Raw genomic sequence first — 21,424 nt, forward strand, 5'->3', positions numbered from 1 at the left:
CCGGGCGACGCGAGGAGAAGCAAAGGCGCGAGGTAAGAGAGGAATCGAGGGGGAGATGGGATCGAGGGAATCGGGCTTCCTGGCGGTGGCAGGGGAGAGAAACGAGGGAGAGGGAGATGATGAGGGGATCGGGCTAGGGTTAGAAAAGGAGTGGGGTGCGGCTGGGCTGCTGATTAGGCTTGGCCTTGGGCCGGCGCATGAGGGAGGGAGGCCCCGCTGGGCTGGCTTTCCTCGTCTCTCACTCTTTTCCTTTTTAAAACAAAAACAGAGAAAGAGAAGGAAAATAAAGAGACGGTAGGGGCGGAATCTGGGTACGAGGACAATTTTCCCGGACTCTTAAAAATGTGCATGGTCCGAGAAAATTAGAAGTGGCAAGATCCGAAGATATGAATTCAAACTCATTTGAGTTTAATCAAATGGTTTGAACTAGGGCTAGGGTTTTGAAGTGCACCAGAAATGTTGAGAATTTAGGTGGAGCTCGGGGAAGTGACGAAAGAAATTACAGGAAAAGTTTGGGGACCAAACTTGAAGCGGAAAAGGGCATGTGATAAATTGCAAGTGTTTTATAGGTGATTCCAAAAATGGAAGATTTGATATAGCTCCCTAATATCGGGAGGATATGTTATAAAGAGAATCACCATGTGAATTCCCTCGGTTTAAATGGACCGAAGATCCATGCAATTTATTTAGTGAGTTTTAAAACGGGTTGCATGATGACATGATGCAATGCACATGATGCAAAGATGAAATGCAACGGACCAAAAAAAACACACAACGAAACCCGGAAACCCTGGAAGGCATCTGAAGCTCCGGTCTTGGGGCGTTACAACACTCCACCACTACGAGAGGATCTCGTCCCGAGATCTAGAATGACACCGGAGGGAAAACGGAAGAGAAAGAGAAGAGGTAAAATAAGTTGCTTATTTGACAAAGGAGTGAAACCAAAGAACCTTGAAAAGGTTAAAATTGTTTCGAGAAAAGAATACAACGGAGATGAACGAAGTTGAAAACACTCCGTTAGAAAAACAAGGAAGAAGGAAGAACAACTTCGGGCAGCACTCCGATTGAAAAGAAAAAGGAATTGAATAAGAACTTGATAAGATGAGAAGATACTTGATGAAAACACAACGTATTGCCTCTGGGACTATTGAATGAATGGAACAAGGGGTAAGAAAGATCTCTGACTGTACTCCGGTTGAAAAGAGGTGCAAAGCTCTATAATGAGAAAAGAACTTGAGCAGAGGACACAACACTCCGGTTAAATAGATAAACCAAGAAAAGAACACGATCCTGACAAAACGAAAAGATGGGTTAAAGAGAGCAACATCACAAAGCCTCCGGAACAAAGTTAAGAATGGAATGGAATGAACAAAGGGAAACAAGATCTTGAGGGAGCACGCTTACAACAAAAGCTAGAATGGAATTGTTGGAAAACCAACAACGAAAAGAGTAAGCTTGATATGGAATACATCTCAAAATTATGAGGTGACAACCTGCCACTAATGGAAAATGATAGATCGGATTGATATGAACAAGGAGAGGAGAAACTATAACACCGGGAGGATAGATGAAGCACTTGGACAATATATTATCACCATTAATAGCAACAATCCTTAGGGAAAGCTTTAGGTGAAACATGACACAAGATAACTCCAATGAAGAGGTTGATGGATTTAAGATATCTCATTCTTAACAACATGTGAATCATGAAACATGAACTCAAATTATCAAGAATGACATAATACCACCTCCAATGATACGATAGAAAGAATTGCACTCCGGATTACAATATGAAGAAAGCTTGAGCTTCTTAGAAAAGAATCTCGATGAAAAACTTGGAGAACGAATTAAATCCTTTATGAACCATCATGTAGAACCTCCATGATGATCTCCGGTAAGAAAAGAATGATCAAACGAAAGTAAAGAGAGGTCGAAAACACAAGGTGAATCCTTGCAATGATTTGATGGATCTTTGGAATGATAATTGAAATAACTTTGAGCTCCGGAAAAGAAAGATGGACAACTTGAATCGAGAATTTGATGAACCTCCGGAATAAGGAATTAATCACTTGAGTGAAACAAGAGTAAGAATTATGTTATGCGTATCCTTCACCAATTAAATTGATGACAAACAATGGATTTGGCATACTACTTACTCTCTTAGAAAGGATTAAGATAGATATTCCACAAACTTGAAGAGGCCTTCAATGATCCACCGGTAGGATTTGAAAGAACGAATGAATTGATATGATAACGAAGGAAGAAGAATCTTGATCAAACCACCGTAAGAATTGAAAATGAACGAAGAGAAGATAAAGAAACACCGGGAAGAATTATAAAATGAACGAAGATGCTTGAGAGGATTTAGATACATGAGAACGAAGAGATCACGAGCCGATTAGAGATCACTTGAACGAAGCACCGGTAAAATTGGAGAATGATAGCTGAAAGCTGAGAATGGATAATCCCGAAATGATGGCCTTCGGAGAATCAAACTGAAAAGACTCCTGAATTACTCCGGATGGGTGAGAAAAAATTCTGACAATTGAAAACAATTATGAGAGGATGGCAACAATCTTGAACAACGAATCTTGAAGAGAATGGAGCAAGGTTGAAAGAAGAATCTTCTTCGGTCTTCCAAACTGAGAATGATGACGAGAAATACCATCATGACTTATTTAGGCACTCCGGAAGAATCAAAACGAAGAGGTTGAGCCAACGATGAAAAGAATTTGAAAGATCTTGGAGAAACCCTATGACTGATGAAAATTCATTCTTACGTCACACTTCAAAAAGAAATTTGGATAGCTCTGGGAAAATAAGAAGAGTCAGGTAAGATCCTGGAAAAAGACCTGTGGGTTAGGGCCCACTCAAAAGAAACACCGTAGAACGATTTAAAAGAGGGAATGCACCGGTTGAATTAAATGGCTAGAATGAGATAATATCCTCGAAAGAGTTTGAACGAAAGCAGAGTGGAAACACGAATCTTCGAGATATCTTGAGCACTCCGAAACAATTGAATAGCGAGAAGTGGATGGTTACGAGGTGCACCGGCATGAGAAAGCATTAGAAACATGGAAAGGATAAAGAAACACCAAAATCTTGAATTGAATCCACCGAAGAAAAAAAAGAGTGAAGAGTGACGAACTTGAAGCTCCGTTAGAATCTTCCTGAGAATCACCGGATACGAATATTGACGGAAAAGAATGGAGAGACTTCTCATCAATAACAAGATAGTTGATTAAGAAATCTGAGTCCTTGAAGAAAAAGGGTGGGTGGGCGGGAAAACAAAGGCAACTTGGAGACGGATGAAACAAACACCGTTGAGAAGAACTGATAATTGATCTTGTGAATGTTGAAGTGATCGGATCCACTTGAAGAGAGACACACCGGTTGAAAAGGATTGACATGACAGACTCGATGATCGAGAAGGATTAGTATTCACATCGGAGTATAAGAACACCATTTAGGAAAGGTATGGAATCAACACTTGACTTCGAAGCAACTCGAATACCACAACTCAAAACAAAACAAAGGATTGGCTTGCGGAATAAGCCAGAACAAACATATGATAGAGATTTCGTCCAAAGTTTTCGTGGTGGGGCCTACACGGGCTCGATCGTACAGCACCATCATGTACAAGGCAGTGCACATGACATACGAAGCGTCCCCGAGTCGGCATAGCCAAGGACTCTTTAAGACACAACGAGACCACTATAAAACCAACCGTGGATAGGCGGACCACTAGACATCGAACCCCAATCTCATATCATACATCCGTCGGAAAGATATCCTAAGAGCTACTTGAATTCCCACTTATAAACTCCCAAAATTTTCCGGTTATGCAATCAGGTGTTGGGGATACAGGGGAAGCATAATATCTCACCCAAACACTAGAAAATCCTACATCCAGCTGTATCCATCCTTCAACACATAACCAAGAAACCTTCGGAAATCATCTACCTCAACCTTCGAAAAGCATCCGTTATACGAGTTATGGCAATACTCCCGAACTCCCGCCCCAGTACTGGGTGGCGTCGTGGTTATCTCACCAACAACTGCATAAAAGAGATTTTCGATGTCGGCGAAACTCAGGTATTCCAGAACTGCAACGATAAAATTGTGACGACAACACCTTGGAGCTCAACTCCCCGGGACATTGCCACAACCCCTAAATGTCAGGAGGCGCCAAGAACAATGTTCTCGTCACAAAACCATCGGAATGATTCCAAGATACCCGCGTGATCCTAAAAAAATTCATGAAATTTGAGAAGAGAAGAGTCAAAACTCTACGTCAGGAGGCCTCACCAGAGCGACGAAGGGACTGAGGAGTAAAAAGAATCCTACTCTCCAATATATATAATCCTATAAGACTCAAAACATTTTTCTAGACTCAACAACGCCACCGATTCGATCAAGCAGTGGGCTCATAAGTCGGGGAAGGCTCTGATTACCAACTTGTAACGCCCTCGATGCGGCTATATCTCCTACGTGTCGAAGCACGACTTAGAGGCATAACCGCATTGAAAGCAATGTCGCAAGTGAGGTAATCTTAGCAAACAACCCATGTAATACAATAAGGGAAAAGATACATAGTTGGCTTACAATCGCCACTTCACCCAAATACATGAATAAAGCATTACATCATCCAGATACAATCAAGGTCCGACTACGGAACCAAAATAAAAGAAGACTACCCCAAATGCTACACAGATCCCCGATCGACCCCAACTGGGCTCCACTACTAATCAACTAGAACGAAACAACACAAAGGACAAGATCTTCATCGAGCTCCTCCTTGAGCTTGGTTGCGTCACCTGCACGGTATCATCGGCACCTGCAAACTGGTTTTGGAAGTATCTGTGAGTCACGGGGACTCAGCAATCTCACACCCTCGTGATCAAGACTATTTAAGCTTATATGTAGGGTAAAAGGTATGAGGTGGAGCTGCAGCAAGCGACTAGCATATATGGTGGCTAACAAACGCGAATGAGAGCGAGACGAGAAGGCGAAAGCACGGTCGAATAACTATGATCAAGAAGTGATCCTAAAACAACCTACGTCAAACATAACTCCAACACCGTGTTCACTTCCCGGACTCCGCCGAGAAGAGACCATCACGGTAACACACGCGGTTGATGTATATTAATTAAGGTCAACTTCAGGTTTTCTACAACCGGACATTAACAAATTCCCATCTGCCCATAACCGCGGGCACGGCTTTCGAAAGTTCAAAACCCTACAGGGGTGTCCCAACTTAGCCCATCACAAGCTCTCACGGTCAACGAAGGATATTCCTTATTCCAAGACAATCCGATCAGGCTCGGCATCCAGGTTACAAGACATCCTCGACAATGGTAAAACAAGTCCAGCAACACCGCCTGAATGTGCTGACAAATCCCAATAGGAGTTGCACATATCTCATTCTCAGGGCACACTCAGATTCTCCAAACTTCCGGTAGGCCAGCCGAGAGTTGCCCCGGGTGGCCACCGGCGGCTGACAGGTTAGACCAACACTCAGAGGAGCACTGGCCCGGGGGAGGGTTAAAATAATGATGACCCTTGAGTCTGCAGAACCCAAGGGAAAGAAAAGTCTAGGTGGCAAATGGTAAAACCAAGGTTGGGCATTGCTGGAGGAGTTTTATTCAAGGCGAACTGTCAAGGGGTTCCCATTATAACCCAACAGCGTAAGGAACGCAAAATCCGGGAACATAACACCGATATGACGGAAACTAGGGCGGCACGAGTGGAACAAAACACCAGGCATAAGGCCGAGCCTTCCACCCTTTACCAAGTATATAGATGCATTAATTAAATAAGAGATATTGTGATATCCCAACAAAATATCCATGTTCCAACAAGGAACAAACTCCAATCTTCACCTGCAACTAACAACGCTATAAGAGGGGCTGAGCAAAGCGGTAACATAGCCAAACAACGGTTTGCTAGGACGAGGTGGGTTAGAGGCTTGGCTTAACAATATGGGAGGCATGATATAGCAAGTGGTAGGTATCGCAGCATAGGCATAGCAAAAGAGCGAGCATCTAGCAAGCAAAGATAGAAGTGATTTCGAGGGTATGGTCATCTTGCCTGAAATCCCGCAAGGAAGAAGAACGAGTCCATGAAGAAGACAAACGGACGTAGTCGAACGGTTCCTCACAAACGCGACGTTATCGGAACCAACCCGAAGAAGCAACACCGGAAAGAAGCACAACATAGTAAACAACCACCACATAGACATGACATGATGCACAACCAAATATGATGCATGTCCGGATTAATGTGGCATGGCATGGCAAAGTGCACAAGCAATCCTACAAATTAAGTGGAGCTCAATATGCAACGAGTTGCATATTGACGGAACACCACATCAATTATTTAGTTCACTCCCGGTTAGGTACTCAACAATATTAAAGGTTGGTTAACATGGCAAGAGGTGAAACATGAGTGAAAATACACAGCTAGGCATTTTAAATGAGGCCGGAAACAACAACAACAATTCCGGTATATCCTCATGTGCATTAGCAATTTAAAGCAAACAACAATTTTAAACATCTTAATGTTGTTAACATGATGCGGATGACATGTTCAAGTTTATGCAATTTTAAGAAAATGTTGACATGATAAGATATGAGGCATTTGTCATCGTGGAGGAAATGAAGGGGGTGCCATGGCAACAATTCCGAAAATGATGCCACGGCAACATAACGGTTCCGGTAGCTCATGGAGATATCGGTGCAAAGGAAGTGTGACGGGAGCGTGTCATGCAAGGATGGTGGGGTGCTCCCGGATAGCGGGTTCCCACATGTCGACGACGGTGTCAAGCAGGGGAAACAACTAACGTTCGTGGGAGGATACAACATCCAAACATGCATCTCATACCACACAAGCATTTGTTCTCGGACGGTCGTCTCGGGGTTATACCTTCGAAGCGTGCATTATCGAAACGGATCGAGTTCGACGGTAGGGGTACACGTGTCGAAGGGGAAGTAGTTGTTCACGGGGTCGTCGTGGGAAGTAGCGGTTCACGCGATGGTAGTTGAACTTGACATTTGCGTTACACGGGTCTTCGGCGACGGTCGTCGTACATGGTTCGGAGTGGTACTTGCATCTTCGGACTTGTCGGTCTCGATTCTTGCGATGGTAGCGGTATATGTTTCGTTTTTGGTGAGGTACTTAACGAATCCAACGTCCTCGGGGCGATGGTAGTTGTACACGGTCCACGAGTCATCGATCGTTCGGGGTCCGACTTGCGGGTCTTGCCGACATGAGGGGTACTCGGCGTTTCCGTGTGGTGTAGGGGTACATGTCGATGGTCGTCGTGGTACTTGGTGTTTCACACTTGCCGATCCCGTCAACTCGAAAGGGGTACTTGGTACAATCCTCATAGTCATGCACTTGTCGTCGAGGGACTTGACGGATCCGAGGCTTCCGGAGGCGACGGTAGTGGGACTTGTATCAACGTGGTGTAGTTGTACTTGCCGGTGGTGGTGCTTGGCGAAAACCGAGATTGTCTTGACGTTAACAGCCACAAGCGGGGGTGCACGAAGGATGCGTCTTGCGTTCCTCGTGGAGGTGGTCTTGACCATGGGGTTCCTGCGGTAGCCGGAGAGCTCATGGCCTGCAGCAGCAGCAGCAAGGCACAGAACGGAGTCGCCGGGCACTGATGGTGGAGGAGAGATGGTCGTTGATGCACGACTGCTTGGTGGCGGGGCGCCACGTAGCTGCGGCTACTCCCAGCCGAAGCTCGGGCCTCCGTGTTGTCGAGGCGTGGCACAGGGAGATGGACGGATGGATGGTGCGACGGAGGGCAGCAGCCGGCAACGACTCCGGTGGCCGGCATGGTTGAGGGAGGAGGCGAACGGGACAGAGGAAGGAGAGGCCGGCCGGGGACGAAGGCAAGGGCCCCGTCCCTCTATGTGTGCGCGGGAGGCCGGTCCTGGTGCCATGGCGAGACGGCGGCGCAGAGGCACGAGGCAAGCAGCTAGAGTGGCAGCAGAGGGAGGCGCGACGAGGTGCAGGTGGAAGAGGCGCTCGGCGGGTCAAGGCTGAGCTTGCGCGCGAGGGCAGAGAACTGGTGGCGGCACCCCTGGTCGCCGGTGTCAAGCAGAGCTGCGGTGGCGGCGCAAGAGCACTCCGGGCGACGCGAGGAGAAGCAGAGGCGCGAGGTAGGAGAGGAATCGAGGGGAAGATGGGATCGAGGGAATCGGGCTTCCTGGCAGCAGCAGGGGAGAGAAACGAGGGAGAGGGAGATGACGAGGGGATCGGGCTAGGGTTAGAAAAGGAGTGGGGTGCGGCTGGGCTGCTGATTGGGCCTGGCCTTGGGCCGGCACGTGAGGGAGGGAGGCCCTGCTGGGCTGGCTTTCCTCCTCTCTCACTCTTTTCCTTTTTAAAACAAAAACAGAGAAAGAGAAGGAAAAGAAAGAGACGGTAGGGGCGGAATCTGGGTACGAGGACAATTTTCCCGTACTCTTAAAAATGTGCATGGTCCGAGAAAATTAGAAGTGGCAAGATCCGAAGATATGAATTCAAACTCATTTGAGTGTAATCAAATGGTTTGAATTAGGGCTAGGGTTTTGAAGTGCACCAGAAATGTTGAGAATTTAGGTGGAGCTCGGGGAAGTGACGAAAGAAATTACAGGAAAAGTTTGGGGACCAAACTTGAAGCGGAAAAGGGCATGTGATAAATTGCAAGTGTGTTATAGGTGATTCTGAAAATGGAAGATTTGATATAGCTCCCTAATATCGGGAGGATATGTTATAAAGAGAATCACCATGTGAATTCCCTTGGTTTAAATGGACCGAAGATCCATGCAATTTATTTAGTGAGTTCTAAAACGGGTTGCATGATGACATGATGCAATGCACATGATGCAAAGATGAAATGCAACGGACCAAACAAAACACACAACGAAACCCGGAAACCCTAGAAGGCATCTGAAGCTCCGGTCTTGGGGCGTTACATCCTTCTCCTCCGTAGAGCTTGGCGAAGCCCTGCAGGAATACCACAAACTCCACCACCACGCCGTCGTGCTGCCGGAGTTCTCCCTCAACTTCTCCTCTCCTCTTGCTGGATCAAGAAGGAGGAGACGTCCCCAGGCTGTATGTGTGTTGAACGTGGAGGCGCCGTCCGTTCGGCGCTAGATCGGATATTCCGCGATTTGAATCGCCGCGAGTACGACTCCATCAACCGCGTTCTTATAATGCTTCCGCTTAGCGATCTTCAAGGGTATGAAGATGCACTCCCTCTCTCTCGTTGCTAGCATCTCCTAGATTGATCTTGGTGACACGTAGGAAAATTTTGAATTATTTCTACATTCCCCAACAGTGACATCATGAGCTAGGTCTATGCCTAGATTCTATGCACGAGTAGAACACAAAGCAGTTGTGGGTGATGATTTGTTCAATTTGCTTACCGTTACTAGTCTTATCTTGATCCGGAGGCATTGTGGGATGAAGCGGCCCGGACCGACCTTACACGTACGCTTATGTGAGACTGGTTCCACCGACTGACATGCACTTGATGCATAAGGTGGCTGGCGGGTGTCTGTCTCTCCCACTTTAATCAGATCGGATTCGATGAAAAGGGTCCTTATGAAGGGTAAATAGCAATTGGCATATCACCGTTGTGGTTTTGCGTAGGTAAGAAACGTTCTTGCTAGAAACCCATAGCAGCCACGTAAAACATGCAACAACAATAAGAGGGCGTCTAACTTGTTTTTGCAGGGTATGCTATGTGATGTGATATGGCCAAAAGGATGTGACGAATTATATATATATATATATATATGTGATGTATGAGATTGATCATGTTCTTGTAATAGGAATCACGACTTGCATGTCGATTAGTATGACAACCGGCAGGAGCCATAGGAGTTGTCTTAATTTATTGTATGACCTGCGTGTCAATGAAAAACGCCATGTAATTACTTTACTTTATTGCTAACAGTTAGCCATAGTAGTAGAAGTAATAGTTGGCGAGACAACTTCATGAAGACACGATGATGGAGATCATGATGATGGAGATCATGGTGTCATGCCGGTGACGAAGGTGATCATGCCACGCCTCGAAGATGGAGATTAAAAGGCGCAAGATGATATTGGCGATATCATGTCACTTTATGATTTTCATGTGATGTTTGTCATGTTTACATCTTATTTGCTTAGAACGACGGTAGCATAAATAAGATGATCCCTCGCTAAAATTTCAAGAAAGTGTTCCCCCTAACTGTGCGCCGTTGCGAAGGTTCATTGTTTTGAAGCACCATGTGATGATCGGGTGTGATAGATTCTAACGTTCGCATACAACGGGTGTAAGCCAGATTTACACATGCGAAACACTTAGGTTGACTTGACGAGCCTAGCATGTACAGACATGGCCTCGGAACACAAGAGATTGAAAGGTCGAACATGAGTCGTATAGTAGATACGATCAACATGAAGATGTTCACCGATGATGACTAGTCCGTCTCACGTGATGATCGGACACGGCCTAGTTGACTCGGATCATGTATCACTTAGATGACTAGAGGGATGTCTATCTAAGTGGGAGTTCATTAAATAATAAGATGAACTTAATTATCATGAACATAGTCAGAAGGTCTTTGCAAATTATGTCGTAGCTTACACTTTAGCTCTACTGTTTAAGATATGTTCCTAAAGAAAATTTAGTTGAAAGTTGATAGTAGAAATTATGCGGACTGGGTCTGTCAACTGAGGATTATCCTCATTGCTGCGCAGAAGGCTTATGTCCTTAATGCACCGCTCGGTGTGCTGAACCTCGAGCGTCGTCTGTAGATGTTGGGAAACATCTGACGTACACGTTTTGATGACTACGTGATAGTTCAGTGCGTAATGCTAACAGTTTAGAATTGTGGCACCAAAGACGCTTTTGAAACGTCGTAGAACATATGAGATGTTCCAAAGACTGAAATTGGGATTTCAGACTAGTGCCCACGTCAAGAGGTTTGAGACCTCTGACAAGTTTCTTAAGCCTGCAAACTAAGGGCGAAAAGTTCAATCGTTGAGCATGTGCTCAGATTGTCTAAGTACTACAATCGCTTGAATCGAGTGGGAGTTAATCTTCCAGATGAGATAGTGATGGTTCTCCATAGTCACTGCCACCAAGCTATTAGAGCTTCGTGATGAACTATAACATATCAGGGATAGACATGATGATCCTTGAGCAACTCGCGATGTTTGACACCGCGAAAGTAGAAATCAAGTAGGAGCATCAATTGTTGATGGTTAAACCACTAGTTTCAAGAAGGGCAAGGGAAAGAAGGGATACTTCATGAAATGGCAAATCAGTTGCTGCTCTAGTGAAGAAACCCAAGGTTGAACCCAAACCCGAGACTAAGTGCTTCTGTAATGAGGGGAACGGTCACTGAAGCAGAACTACCCTAGATACTTGGTAGATGAGAAGGCTGGCAAGGTCGACAGAGGTATTTTGAATATACGTTATATTATTGTGTACTTTACTAGTACTCCTAGTAGCACCAGGGTAAAAAATACCGGTTCGGTTGCTAAGTGTTAGTAACTCGAAATAAAAGGCTGCGGAGACTAGCTAAAGGTGAGATGACGATATGTGTTGGAAGTGTTTCCAAGGTTGATGTGATCAAACATCGCACGCTCCCTCTACCATCGGGATTGGTGTTAAACCTAAATATGAGCATCCAAGTTCCGCTATTGGTTATTGACTGGAAGTGAGTCTCGTTCATGTCTACATAGTTCTCGAACCCGTAGGGTCCGCACGCTTAACGTTCGATGACGATCGATATTATGAGTTTATGTGTTTTGATGTACCGAAGGTAGTTCGGAGTCCCGGATGTGATCACGGACATGACGAGGAGTCTCAAAATGGTCGAGACATAAAGATCGATATATTGGAAGGCTATGTTTGGACATCGGAATGATTTCGGATGAGTTCGGGCATTTTCCGGAGTACCGGGAGGTTACCGGAACCCCCCGGGGAGTCAATGGGCCTTATTGGGCCTTAGTGGGCGAGAGGAGGAGGCGGCCAAGGTGGAGGGCGCACCCCCCAAGCCCAATCCGAATTGGGTGGGGGCCGGCCCCCCTTTCCTTCCCTCTCTCTCCCTCTTCCTTCTTCTCCTACTCCTACTAGGAAGGGGGGAAACCTACTCCTACTGGGAGTAGGACTCCCCTCCTTGGGCGCGCCCTATGAGGGCCGGCCCTCCCCTCCTCCACTCCTTTATATACGGGGGAGGGGGGCACCCCATATACACACAAGTTGATTGTTTAGCCGTGTGTGATGCCCCCTCCACAGATTTCCACCTTGGTCATATCGTTGTAGTGCTTAGGCGAAGCCCTACGTCGGTAACTTCATCATCACCGTCATCACGCCGTCGTGCTGACGAAACTCTCCCTCGGTTTCAACTGGATCAAGAGTACGAGGGACGTCACCGAGCTGAACGTGTGCAGATCGCGGAGGTGTCGTGCGTTCGGTACTTGACCGGTTGGATTGTGAAGACGTTCGACTACATCAACCGCGTTTCCTAACGCTTCCGCTTTCGGTCTACGAGGGTACATAGACATACTCTTCCCCTCTCGTTGCTATGCATCTCCTAGATAGATCTTGCATGATCGTAGGAATTTTTTTGAAATACTGCGTTCCCCAACAGTTAAAACATGCAAACTACAAACATAGTTCAAACACGACATGCGACTTAAACTACCAACTTAACCTATGACAAGCAAACTACAAACACTACATATTCTCCTACTTGATATCATCGGACCCATCACTGTCACCGTCAGAATCGAGCACAGGAGGCTCCTGCGTTCGTATTCTTCTAGGCCTGTGGTGACAAAGGCCTTGCCTCGTCGTCATCCTTGCGCTTCGACTGCTCGCCGTCCCTCTTCCAGTAGAACTTCGTCTCAGCTTGCACATGCTAGGATGTGCCCTAGTAAACGCTGCCATTGCCTCCTCGTCGCTCTCTCTGATGTTGTCCCGCTTGTCAACAACAATGCGGGTAGTCGAATTGGTCGGGCTCGACTCGATTGTCACCGGCGGCCCGACGAGCTACGCATCTAGCCGAGATTCAATCTCCAGGAAATTGAGCCTCATGCACGGGAGACCGAGCCTCCACACGGTGACGTTGACGGCACGGGCGATAGGTCGGCCGTCGGGGTGTAGATTAGAGTACTGCAAGGTCATAATCTAGATGAGTTTTTGGCCTTGCAACTATATGTGAGATCATGCCATGAAGTGCATTAGGTTACATGATGATTATGAACACTTTTCACAGGTCTTGATCAGCATGATGGTTTTCCTACGATATTCTCCCGTGAAACAGTGGTACACTGTAAATTTCCAAGCCACCACGCAGGTCGAGCGGCTGCCTAGGCCTTGTGTTGGCGTGGTGGTGCTGGAGGAAGAAGCGAGTGCCGAGTGCGCCGCCCCCTGACCTGACGTACCCGGCGAACGCCGCTCCACCATGCACCCTCGGCGTCGTCAGGGAGATGTCTGCCACCTCCACGGCCACGGCCCCTCCACCAGAACGCCGTCGCCGAGCTGATGCAACCCTTGGTCGGCCGCAGGTGCATCACATCGTCTCCGTCGTCCATCGCGGCGTCGACTCGCGCGCTGTTCCCGCCCTCGCCATGTCGTGCCGTGTTGGCTGTCAAAAGAAACAGCACAGTGGCAGAGACGGCAACGTGTCCGACGTAGAGTACGTGGAGTCACGGGGTTGGCCGGCTTTTGACTTTTTGACAGAACATCCGCCCGAGCCGAGCAGCGGATGGTTGACCAATTCCAACGTGGTCGTCGCGCCGACCTGACTAGCAGTAGCTTGCCTCAAAACCCACCCAATCCGCCGGAATTCCTCAGTCGGCAAAAAAAGACCCAGCACCATCGGCGCAGGCGGCCGGGCGATTTAGATTTGCTTTCCCTCCTTCGCCTCCTGCGACAGATCGGGGATGGCCACGCGGTCGCGGGCGCGCCGCCTCCTGCCGCTGCTCACCTTCGTCGCCCTCGGCATGGTCCTAGGTGCGCGCCCTCCCCTCCCCGCTTGCCCCCTTGCTCAGCTTCCCCTCTCGCCTCGCCGTGCCTTGATCTGGGTCGGGCCATATGCTACTGCCGTGTTCCTTTTTCTCCTTCGGACCTGGAATCTCGACGCTTGGAGATTTCGCGCTCATGGTTTGGTTGATGACGCGAAATGTCCCGATGAGGAGTTTCGGGTGTTGAATGGGGCGAACTGACTGCATGCGGCTAGGCTGCTAGCCGACGCTAAATTTTACGCCTTCTGGCTCTAATGGGGGATTGCCAAAAATGAAATAAATGGACAGTGCCGGTGGCTTCATTGAGGCCGCACCTTCTGGATCGGAGTCGATTTGACTGCTCCAAGATCACTTGGAGGGAAATGAACTTGCTGCGGAAGCGTGGAGCATCCTGGCATTTGTGAGGCCGTAATTAGCTTCGTGCCTGTTTGCTTCCACATGCATGCCCAGCACTCTGAGTCAAACATTGCTCTGCTCATGAATTTGGTTGGTTTTGGCATCTAGTAATACCAGCTGAACCAGCAAAGTTACATCCTCTCTTTCTTCAGAGATATTGTTAAGAAGACAATAACCACGTGGTATGATGTCCAAATCTTCGTGGTGTCTAGTTTGGCTCAGTGTGGTCCAGCCACTTTTCTGATAGTATCTCAGATTATTCTTCAGATCCGGGTCTGGAACTACATGTATATACTCTGATAATGTAATGATTGGATATGATATGCCCTTTGATTTTCTCAGATTAAATAAAGATTGCACTTGTTGCTTCAGTGGTCATATCTTAGTCTCATGTTGCTCTTTTCTCCACAAATGCTGGCTCTTTGATTCACACTTTCATTTATTAGATGTGTTGCTTCAAAAACTGTATATTGGTTTCATCCTTGCTTTTTTTTTTCTTTCCAAATGCAGGTTCCCTGCTTCAGTTAGCATTTTTCCGCCGGCTTGATGATCACTCTCGTATGTCTATCCTCTTAGAAGTTGCATTTAACAGTATAAATGTGTTTTCTTTCCTTGTACCTGATTCCTTTATAAGAACAGCCTGCCATTCTTGTCCATCTTATGTACTCTGCTGTTGATGACTTTGGCCACGTTGCCTTGCATCAACTTAAATATGTTATTGCTGTGTGCATCGGTGGATACAGAGGCTGCGAGGTTTAACATTCCTTTCCGGAAAAAATATATTTTCTGTAGCATTCCGTTTTGTCTTGATCAGTCATTTTTGCATTCTTAAATACCTTTTCCTTAAAAATTTAAATGTGGAACCAGAACCTGTTAAACCCTGGTATTCATTAGTTTGGGTATAATGTTGTCTCTGAGTAAATCTCGTTTCATATAGCCCTCGAGTAAAGGCATAGGCTGTACTTCTTGGTTAGTATTTGTGTGTCTAACCAAACATTAGGTGCTATGCATGGCAGATACGGGGCATTTTGATAATGATCAAGAGGCAGCAGATCTTCGACTTGGATACGTAAGTTCTGCCATTATTGATGGCTTTGGCTGTATGCCTTCTCTGTAACTTTGTACGTAGACTTCTATTTTGGCTTTTATTCTTGCAAACTACCATAGCTGAGCTCCATTCGTCTATTATTATATTCAATGACATCATCAGTGAACTATCATGTCGCCCCAGAAATATGAAATAAATTTGTGAACTCCACATTGTCAATGTGAGTATGTTCCTTTTTCTATTTTATCTAAGTGACTAGATTTGGTTTTTTTTCTAATAAATTTTCTGCATCGGGATTTGTTGAAAAGTTGCAGTGATGTTTGATTCATCATTTGGGTCTGGAAGCATAAGTTACATTCTTTCTTCTGGTTATCACACCATGATTTGCTTTGCTTGAAGTGTTTTTCTGTCGCACAAAAATGCCGTAGTATAAAGTTCTAATTTCTCAATACCATTCATGAATCTTTTGGGGATTTATCTATATTTTGATCAGGTGCAAATGATTGGATAACACTGGTAAGTTGTGAAATCGGATATGCACTTGTTTTACTTTAAACTGAACTCTCTCGTGTTTTAATTTTGGAAGAACTTTCTTGTATGGACACTCTTGGTGTATGGTAATTTTATATTTGGATAAATAGCATATAGCTTGGGGTGTAGGAATTGGGACCCTGTAACACCTGGCTCTCGACTAGGGTTAGAATATTCTGAAATGTTGATGTTGTGCTTCCTTGTAAGGTTGTAACCATCTATCTCCACTTGATATGGTCAATGATGTGTGATGGGTTTTACGTTGTGCTGTCCTCTTTGGCAATCATTCAATTCATACTCAAAATGTTAAAAATGTTAAGTCCAGAGTACATCTTCTCTTCCTCTTACTAAGCAAATATTTGTGTTTATAATATGTAGGTGAAGCCTGAAGTTATCAGCTGGAAACCCCGAATAATTGTTTTCCACAACTTTCTTAGTTCAGAGGTTTGTTCCTTTCTCTGGTTGTCATACTTGGGTTTAAGCTAAATCGGTCTTCTCCACAATATTTCATTTCAAGATTTTTATTTATTGTGGTGGTAGTTTGTTTAAACCCCAAGGCATTATGCGACATGCTTTCCAGACCAATACAATGGAAAATGCACAAAATATTGCTTGACCTTTTTTTTTTGTCTAATCTCTGCAGGAGTGTGATTATCTAAGAGAAATTGCTAGACCAAGGCTCGAGATTTCTACTGTAGTTGATGTCGCAACTGGAAAAGTATGTGGTTTGGCTTTGAAGTTATAATATATTATCAGTCTTCCCAAAGCGAGTACTTTTTTCCATTTGATCAGCAGATCAGCATTGTTTCTGTTTTCTTAATCCGTATCCAGTTTATACACTTCACCACTCAGACTGAGAGGACAAATAGGAATTAGGGGGAGCATAATAACACCAAGTTCAGACCGTAAAGCTTGTCTTCTCTAGATTTATAATGCTGCAGTTGTTATGTGCCACAGGGTGTAAAGAGTGATGTTCGCACAAGTTCTGGTATGTTTGTGAACTCTGAAGAACGAAAATTTCCAGTCATTAAGGTTCGTTCACACTACTTGACTTCGACCCTAGGTTACTTACCATACTTTTTGGCCCCTTCAATACATTCACTAATGCCTTCAGCTATGTTATTTCTGCAAGAAATAACTTTGTAAGAATGTCTGTTTGTGTGTCATAATATGAGTTCACTTTTTGTCTATGTGTTGTATTATCTTGGTTGTCATTTTGTGACGCGCCGAGACAAAAGGGTCCTTAATGGAACCTTATAGACTACTAGACATATGTTTGCTGCATGACTAATAAGGAGACTTGTTCTCTTCATAAGTTACATGACATAAGATTTCTACCCTAAGTTTGTTCATCTTTGTAAACAATATTATCTAGAATGGCCCACCTCCAGGTTATCGTATAACTGCATTTAACTATGTATCCTGCCCTTTTATCTCTTAGGCCATAAGAAGATGATGCGTTATTGAGATTATATCCTCGGTCCTAGCTTTAAGTTGAAACTAAGGTATTGCATCCTTAGTAAAAATGGGACCAAGATTTGACGTAGGCGGAAATTTGAGAACTTTTGTCTGGATTGAAATAGAGTATCATGTTACCATGGGTGACATTATGTCAAGCTGACATGTTTATATAAATGCAAAAACCAAAACCAGGCTTTATAATATGTCAGGATGCGAAAAATGTGATCAGTGGCACATGGAACATATATAATACCATCGTTCATGACAGATATTGCAGATTATGTAGTGTTTATCTAGGTATGCCTGAATCTGAAATGTGGTTTTTGTGGAACTATTACTTTATGTATTGGATCTGAATGTTGATTTACACTGTCTAGTATATAAGGTTCCATGAACTTATCAAACACATCAGTTAAACATTACTCCTTCCGTAGTGATCTAAACGCTCTTATATTTCTTTACAGAGGGAGTACTTACTAAATTCATGTTTATATGGTCATGATGGCACTATAGTCTATACTAGGTGCAGTATATTAGTGCACTACTTAGCAATGATACATTCAGCTTTTGACTATCACTGGCAGTGTCACGGTGACCTCCTTTTACTTTGTCAAGTATTCCTACTATTGATGCCACATTGCATCCCTTTATCAGAAGTTAAATTGGAATCTGAGGCAGAGTCATTGAATACTACATTCTTCTTCTACTAACATTTGTTTTGTTCTCCCCAGGCAATAGAGAAGCGGATTTCTGTATTCTCACAGATACCTGTAGAAAATGGGGAACTCATCCAAGTATTGCGGTACTAGATTGAATTCCGACTGTAATTTTCTGAAGTTCTTTTCACTTGACTACTGTTGTAATTTCTTGTGAGAAACTACTGTTGTGAAGTTAACTTTAAAGTTTAAACTACAGGTATGAACCAAGCCAATATTACAGGCCGCATCATGATTACTTCTCTGATACTGTAAGTCGAACTTCTTATATTGAAATATATGTTATTATGACATCACCAGACTAGTCGTTACATATTACTAGTATTATTGTTAGTCATTTCATACTTCAAACTAATTATTTCAACATGTACACTGTGGACGGTCAATCTACAGTTCAACCTCAAACGTGGGGGGCAGCGTGTTGCTACAATGTTGATGTATTTGACCGATGGAGTTGAAGGTGGTGAAACCCATTTTCCTCAGGTCAGCTGAATTTATACCAACTTGTTATGTCATATGCTTTTTGACTGATATAGACCGATATGGTGATAGCACTTTTTTTCCTTGAAAATGATGAAAATGAAAGAGTGTTGCAAGGTAGTAGACATTTGAGCTACAACAAAGAACTGTGGCGACACGCAAAAGCCTACTCTCCTGGCATGAATGACTCCAAGTGTTCTGCACCGCTTTCACCCAAAGCCATGCCTCGGTCTTAATCGTTTGAGTAGCAAATATCGGTATAGACAAGTGTTGGTGGACACCTTGACATTATGTTCATTCCAGATCTCCCATGAAACTATTAAGTTTCATACACCGACCAGTAGAACCAAAAGTCCTAACTGATGGAGAAGGTTGGGCAATCCTAAACGTGTACAGAAAAGGGACAAGCAATTTATTTATTTAAACTACGAAAGCCAAGAGTTGAACCCAAAACCTCTTGGCTCTGATACCATATTAAGTTTCATGCACCAACTAGTAGAACTGAAAGTCCGAGCTGATGGAGAAGGTTGGGCAATCCACATATACTTCAACAGAGACAAGCCTGGCGGCCGAAAGAATTGCTTTTCTTTGTGGCCCTCTCTCCGAGGAGATAGCTAACCACCAATCTTTGACCGTCGTGACATTACTCCAAGTGTTGGTGCGAAAGTCAACCAAGCCAAGCCAGTTTTTCATAGCATATCGCGTCACTCAAGCTGGTCCACCATCCACACCCTTTTTTGGAATGTGAAGCACACGGAGATTTTTGATATTTCAGAGGAGCCCAGGTATTCCAAATAAGTGTCCATGGGAGATGCCATAACTCCTTAAAATTGAATCGTTGTACACATGTCTTTTATTATGGTTACCATTGCACGCCTTCTTTATTTTCCAGGTATGTTCAGGAAATACCGGTGGCAATGGTAGTCGTCCTTTCGTAGCATGTCCATGCATTTTTTGTTTACATAATTCACATGATATAGTATGGCGTGTGTTTCTCCAATAAATGAGTATTTCTCCTTCATGAGTATTTCTCCAATAAATGATTGTATTAGAGCATCTCTAGCAGATCCCGTAAAATCTCATACTGCAAAATTATTTTAGGGTATCCTGTAACACGCTTTTACAGTATGGCATGTGTTCCGGCAGAACAGATCCCATAAAACTCGTTTTGGACCAGATGTGGAGCCCACTTGTCAGCAGTTAAATTTACAACATAGTCCCTGAAATATCATAAAGCACCCTGAAAACAAGACGTAGGCTGCAATTGGGTCCTAGCCACGGCCATGGCAATGGTGCCGAGCTGCTCCTAGCCAGCCTCGTGCGGCAGCTCTCCACGGCTCATGGCCAGCCTCGTGGCTAGCTAGCACTCACGGCCAGCAACGGCTAGCTAGTACGCATGAGCGCGCGGCAACGCGGCGGCTAGCTAGCACACACGCGCAGCAACGGTGGCTAAGCTAGCACACACGCGACGGCGCGTGGCGACACCATCAATGGCAGCTTCTTCGGGCGCGTGCTGTGTGTTCGCCGGCCACGGCGAGGCGCTGCATCTTGGCTGGCTCCGTTTGGATGGCGGGGGCCACGTGCGGATCGTGGCCAGCGGGGGTTCGTCGGGAATGAGATGAGGAAGGGCGGGGGCGGCGGCGGGGATGGCCGGAATCGACCTCGGGCGGTGTCGAGGATGGAAGGCGCGGGAGCTGAAAGTTCCCTTCCGCCAACTGTTTCTCGTTTTCAGTTCCCTGTAAAAATTGCCTCCAAACCTGGGTATCTAGGGTGTGAGGGCTTTTTTCTAGGGGGAGCTGTATAATTTTTACGGGACGAGGCCATTTTGCGGGATCTAGATTGGACTTTTTTTTCCGCTCAAAACTGTGAAACGACGGTTATTTTACAGTTCCAGGTCTTTTACAGGATCTGCTAGAGATGCTCTTATGTGGCTTCTTTAGAGAATTTTGCAGCTCGTTTCCCTTTGTGATAATCTGTCAGGCTGTCTTCTGGTTTATGCAATTTGTGGTGTGGGAGGGGTGCCCTCATGCTGTGTGCTCTCTTCTGTTCCAGGCAGGAGATGGTGGTGAATGCAGTTGTGGAGGAAGGATGGTCAGAGGACTATGTGTGAAGCCAAACAAAGGAGATGCTGTGCTCTTTTGGAGCATGGTGAGTTATTCTCTCTCTAGTTTTAGACATGTACCAGCAAATCATACATCAAAAGGGTGGATCAATACAGAGTATTTCTTTCAGAGTATTTCTTTGTTATCTTGCAATCTATTTCTTAAACGATCAATTAATTGGTTGATCTGATGGTTTCCCCCTACCACCTGTTTATTTTACTGGTATGTTTCAGGGATTCGACGGTAACACAGACTCGAACAGCCTTCACAGCGGATGCGCTGTTGTGAAAGGGGAAAAGTGGTCAGCCACGAAATGGATGAGGCAAAAGATGACTTTCTGATTGCAGATAGGCATTCTGGCATATAGGCAGAATAGAGAGGGGATTCTTTTCCTTGTAATCTGTAGTACAGATATACAACATTAAAGGAATAAATAAAAAGTTGAATGATATCTTTACTAGCAGCAGGAGGCACTAATCTTCCTAAGAGGAAAAAAACATCTTGTCCAACATAATCTTTACCTTCAAATTGCATCATTTTGCATAAATGTCTTGGAGGTAGGGCTTCGCTGCATGGCACCAAACATGAGATGTTACATGCGGAGTTTCAGTAAAATGTGGGGTAAATATGGAGCAATAAGGTTTGCTAACTGGTGGTTATGAACGGAATTT

The 21,424-nt window shown here is 45.0% G+C and overlaps 1 protein-coding gene and 1 pseudogene across 1 annotated transcript; one reads left to right on the plus strand and one right to left on the minus strand.

Moving 5' to 3' along the window:
• Positions 1–238: 238 nt before the first annotated feature.
• LOC147985378 (uncharacterized) lies at positions 239–7,949 on the minus strand (annotated as a pseudogene).
• Positions 7,950–13,759: 5,810 nt separating this feature from the next.
• On the plus strand, positions 13,760–21,216 carry LOC125537824 (prolyl 4-hydroxylase 1). Its single transcript, XM_048701141.2, has 11 exons — positions 13,760–14,008; positions 14,926–14,973; positions 15,432–15,484; positions 16,373–16,438; positions 16,638–16,712; positions 16,952–17,026; positions 18,187–18,257; positions 18,371–18,422; positions 18,565–18,654; positions 20,704–20,799; positions 20,987–21,216. Exons 1-11 carry the CDS (start codon positions 13,939–13,941, stop codon positions 21,092–21,094), a joined length of 804 nt encoding a protein of 267 aa, XP_048557098.1. The 5' UTR covers positions 13,760–13,938; the 3' UTR covers positions 21,095–21,216.
• Positions 21,217–21,424: the final 208 nt, after the last annotated feature.

Source organism: Triticum urartu, chromosome 2A (genome assembly GCF_056163025.1).
Source record: "Triticum urartu cultivar PI428250 chromosome 2A, HENAU_Tu73, whole genome shotgun sequence".
Classification (NCBI taxonomy): domain Eukaryota; kingdom Viridiplantae; phylum Streptophyta; class Magnoliopsida; order Poales; family Poaceae; genus Triticum; species Triticum urartu.

Coding starts and splice junctions, on each gene's coding strand:
- LOC125537824 (XM_048701141.2), top strand. CDS start 13,939: ATGGCCACGCGGTCGCGGGCGCGCCGCCTCCTGCCGCTGCTCACCTTC. Junction 17,027..18,186: donor GAAAATTTCCAGTCATTAAG/GTTCGTTCACAC, acceptor TGTTCTCCCCAG/GCAATAGAGAAGCGGATTTC. Junction 18,258..18,370: donor GAACTCATCCAAGTATTGCG/GTACTAGATTGA, acceptor TTTAAACTACAG/GTATGAACCAAGCCAATATT.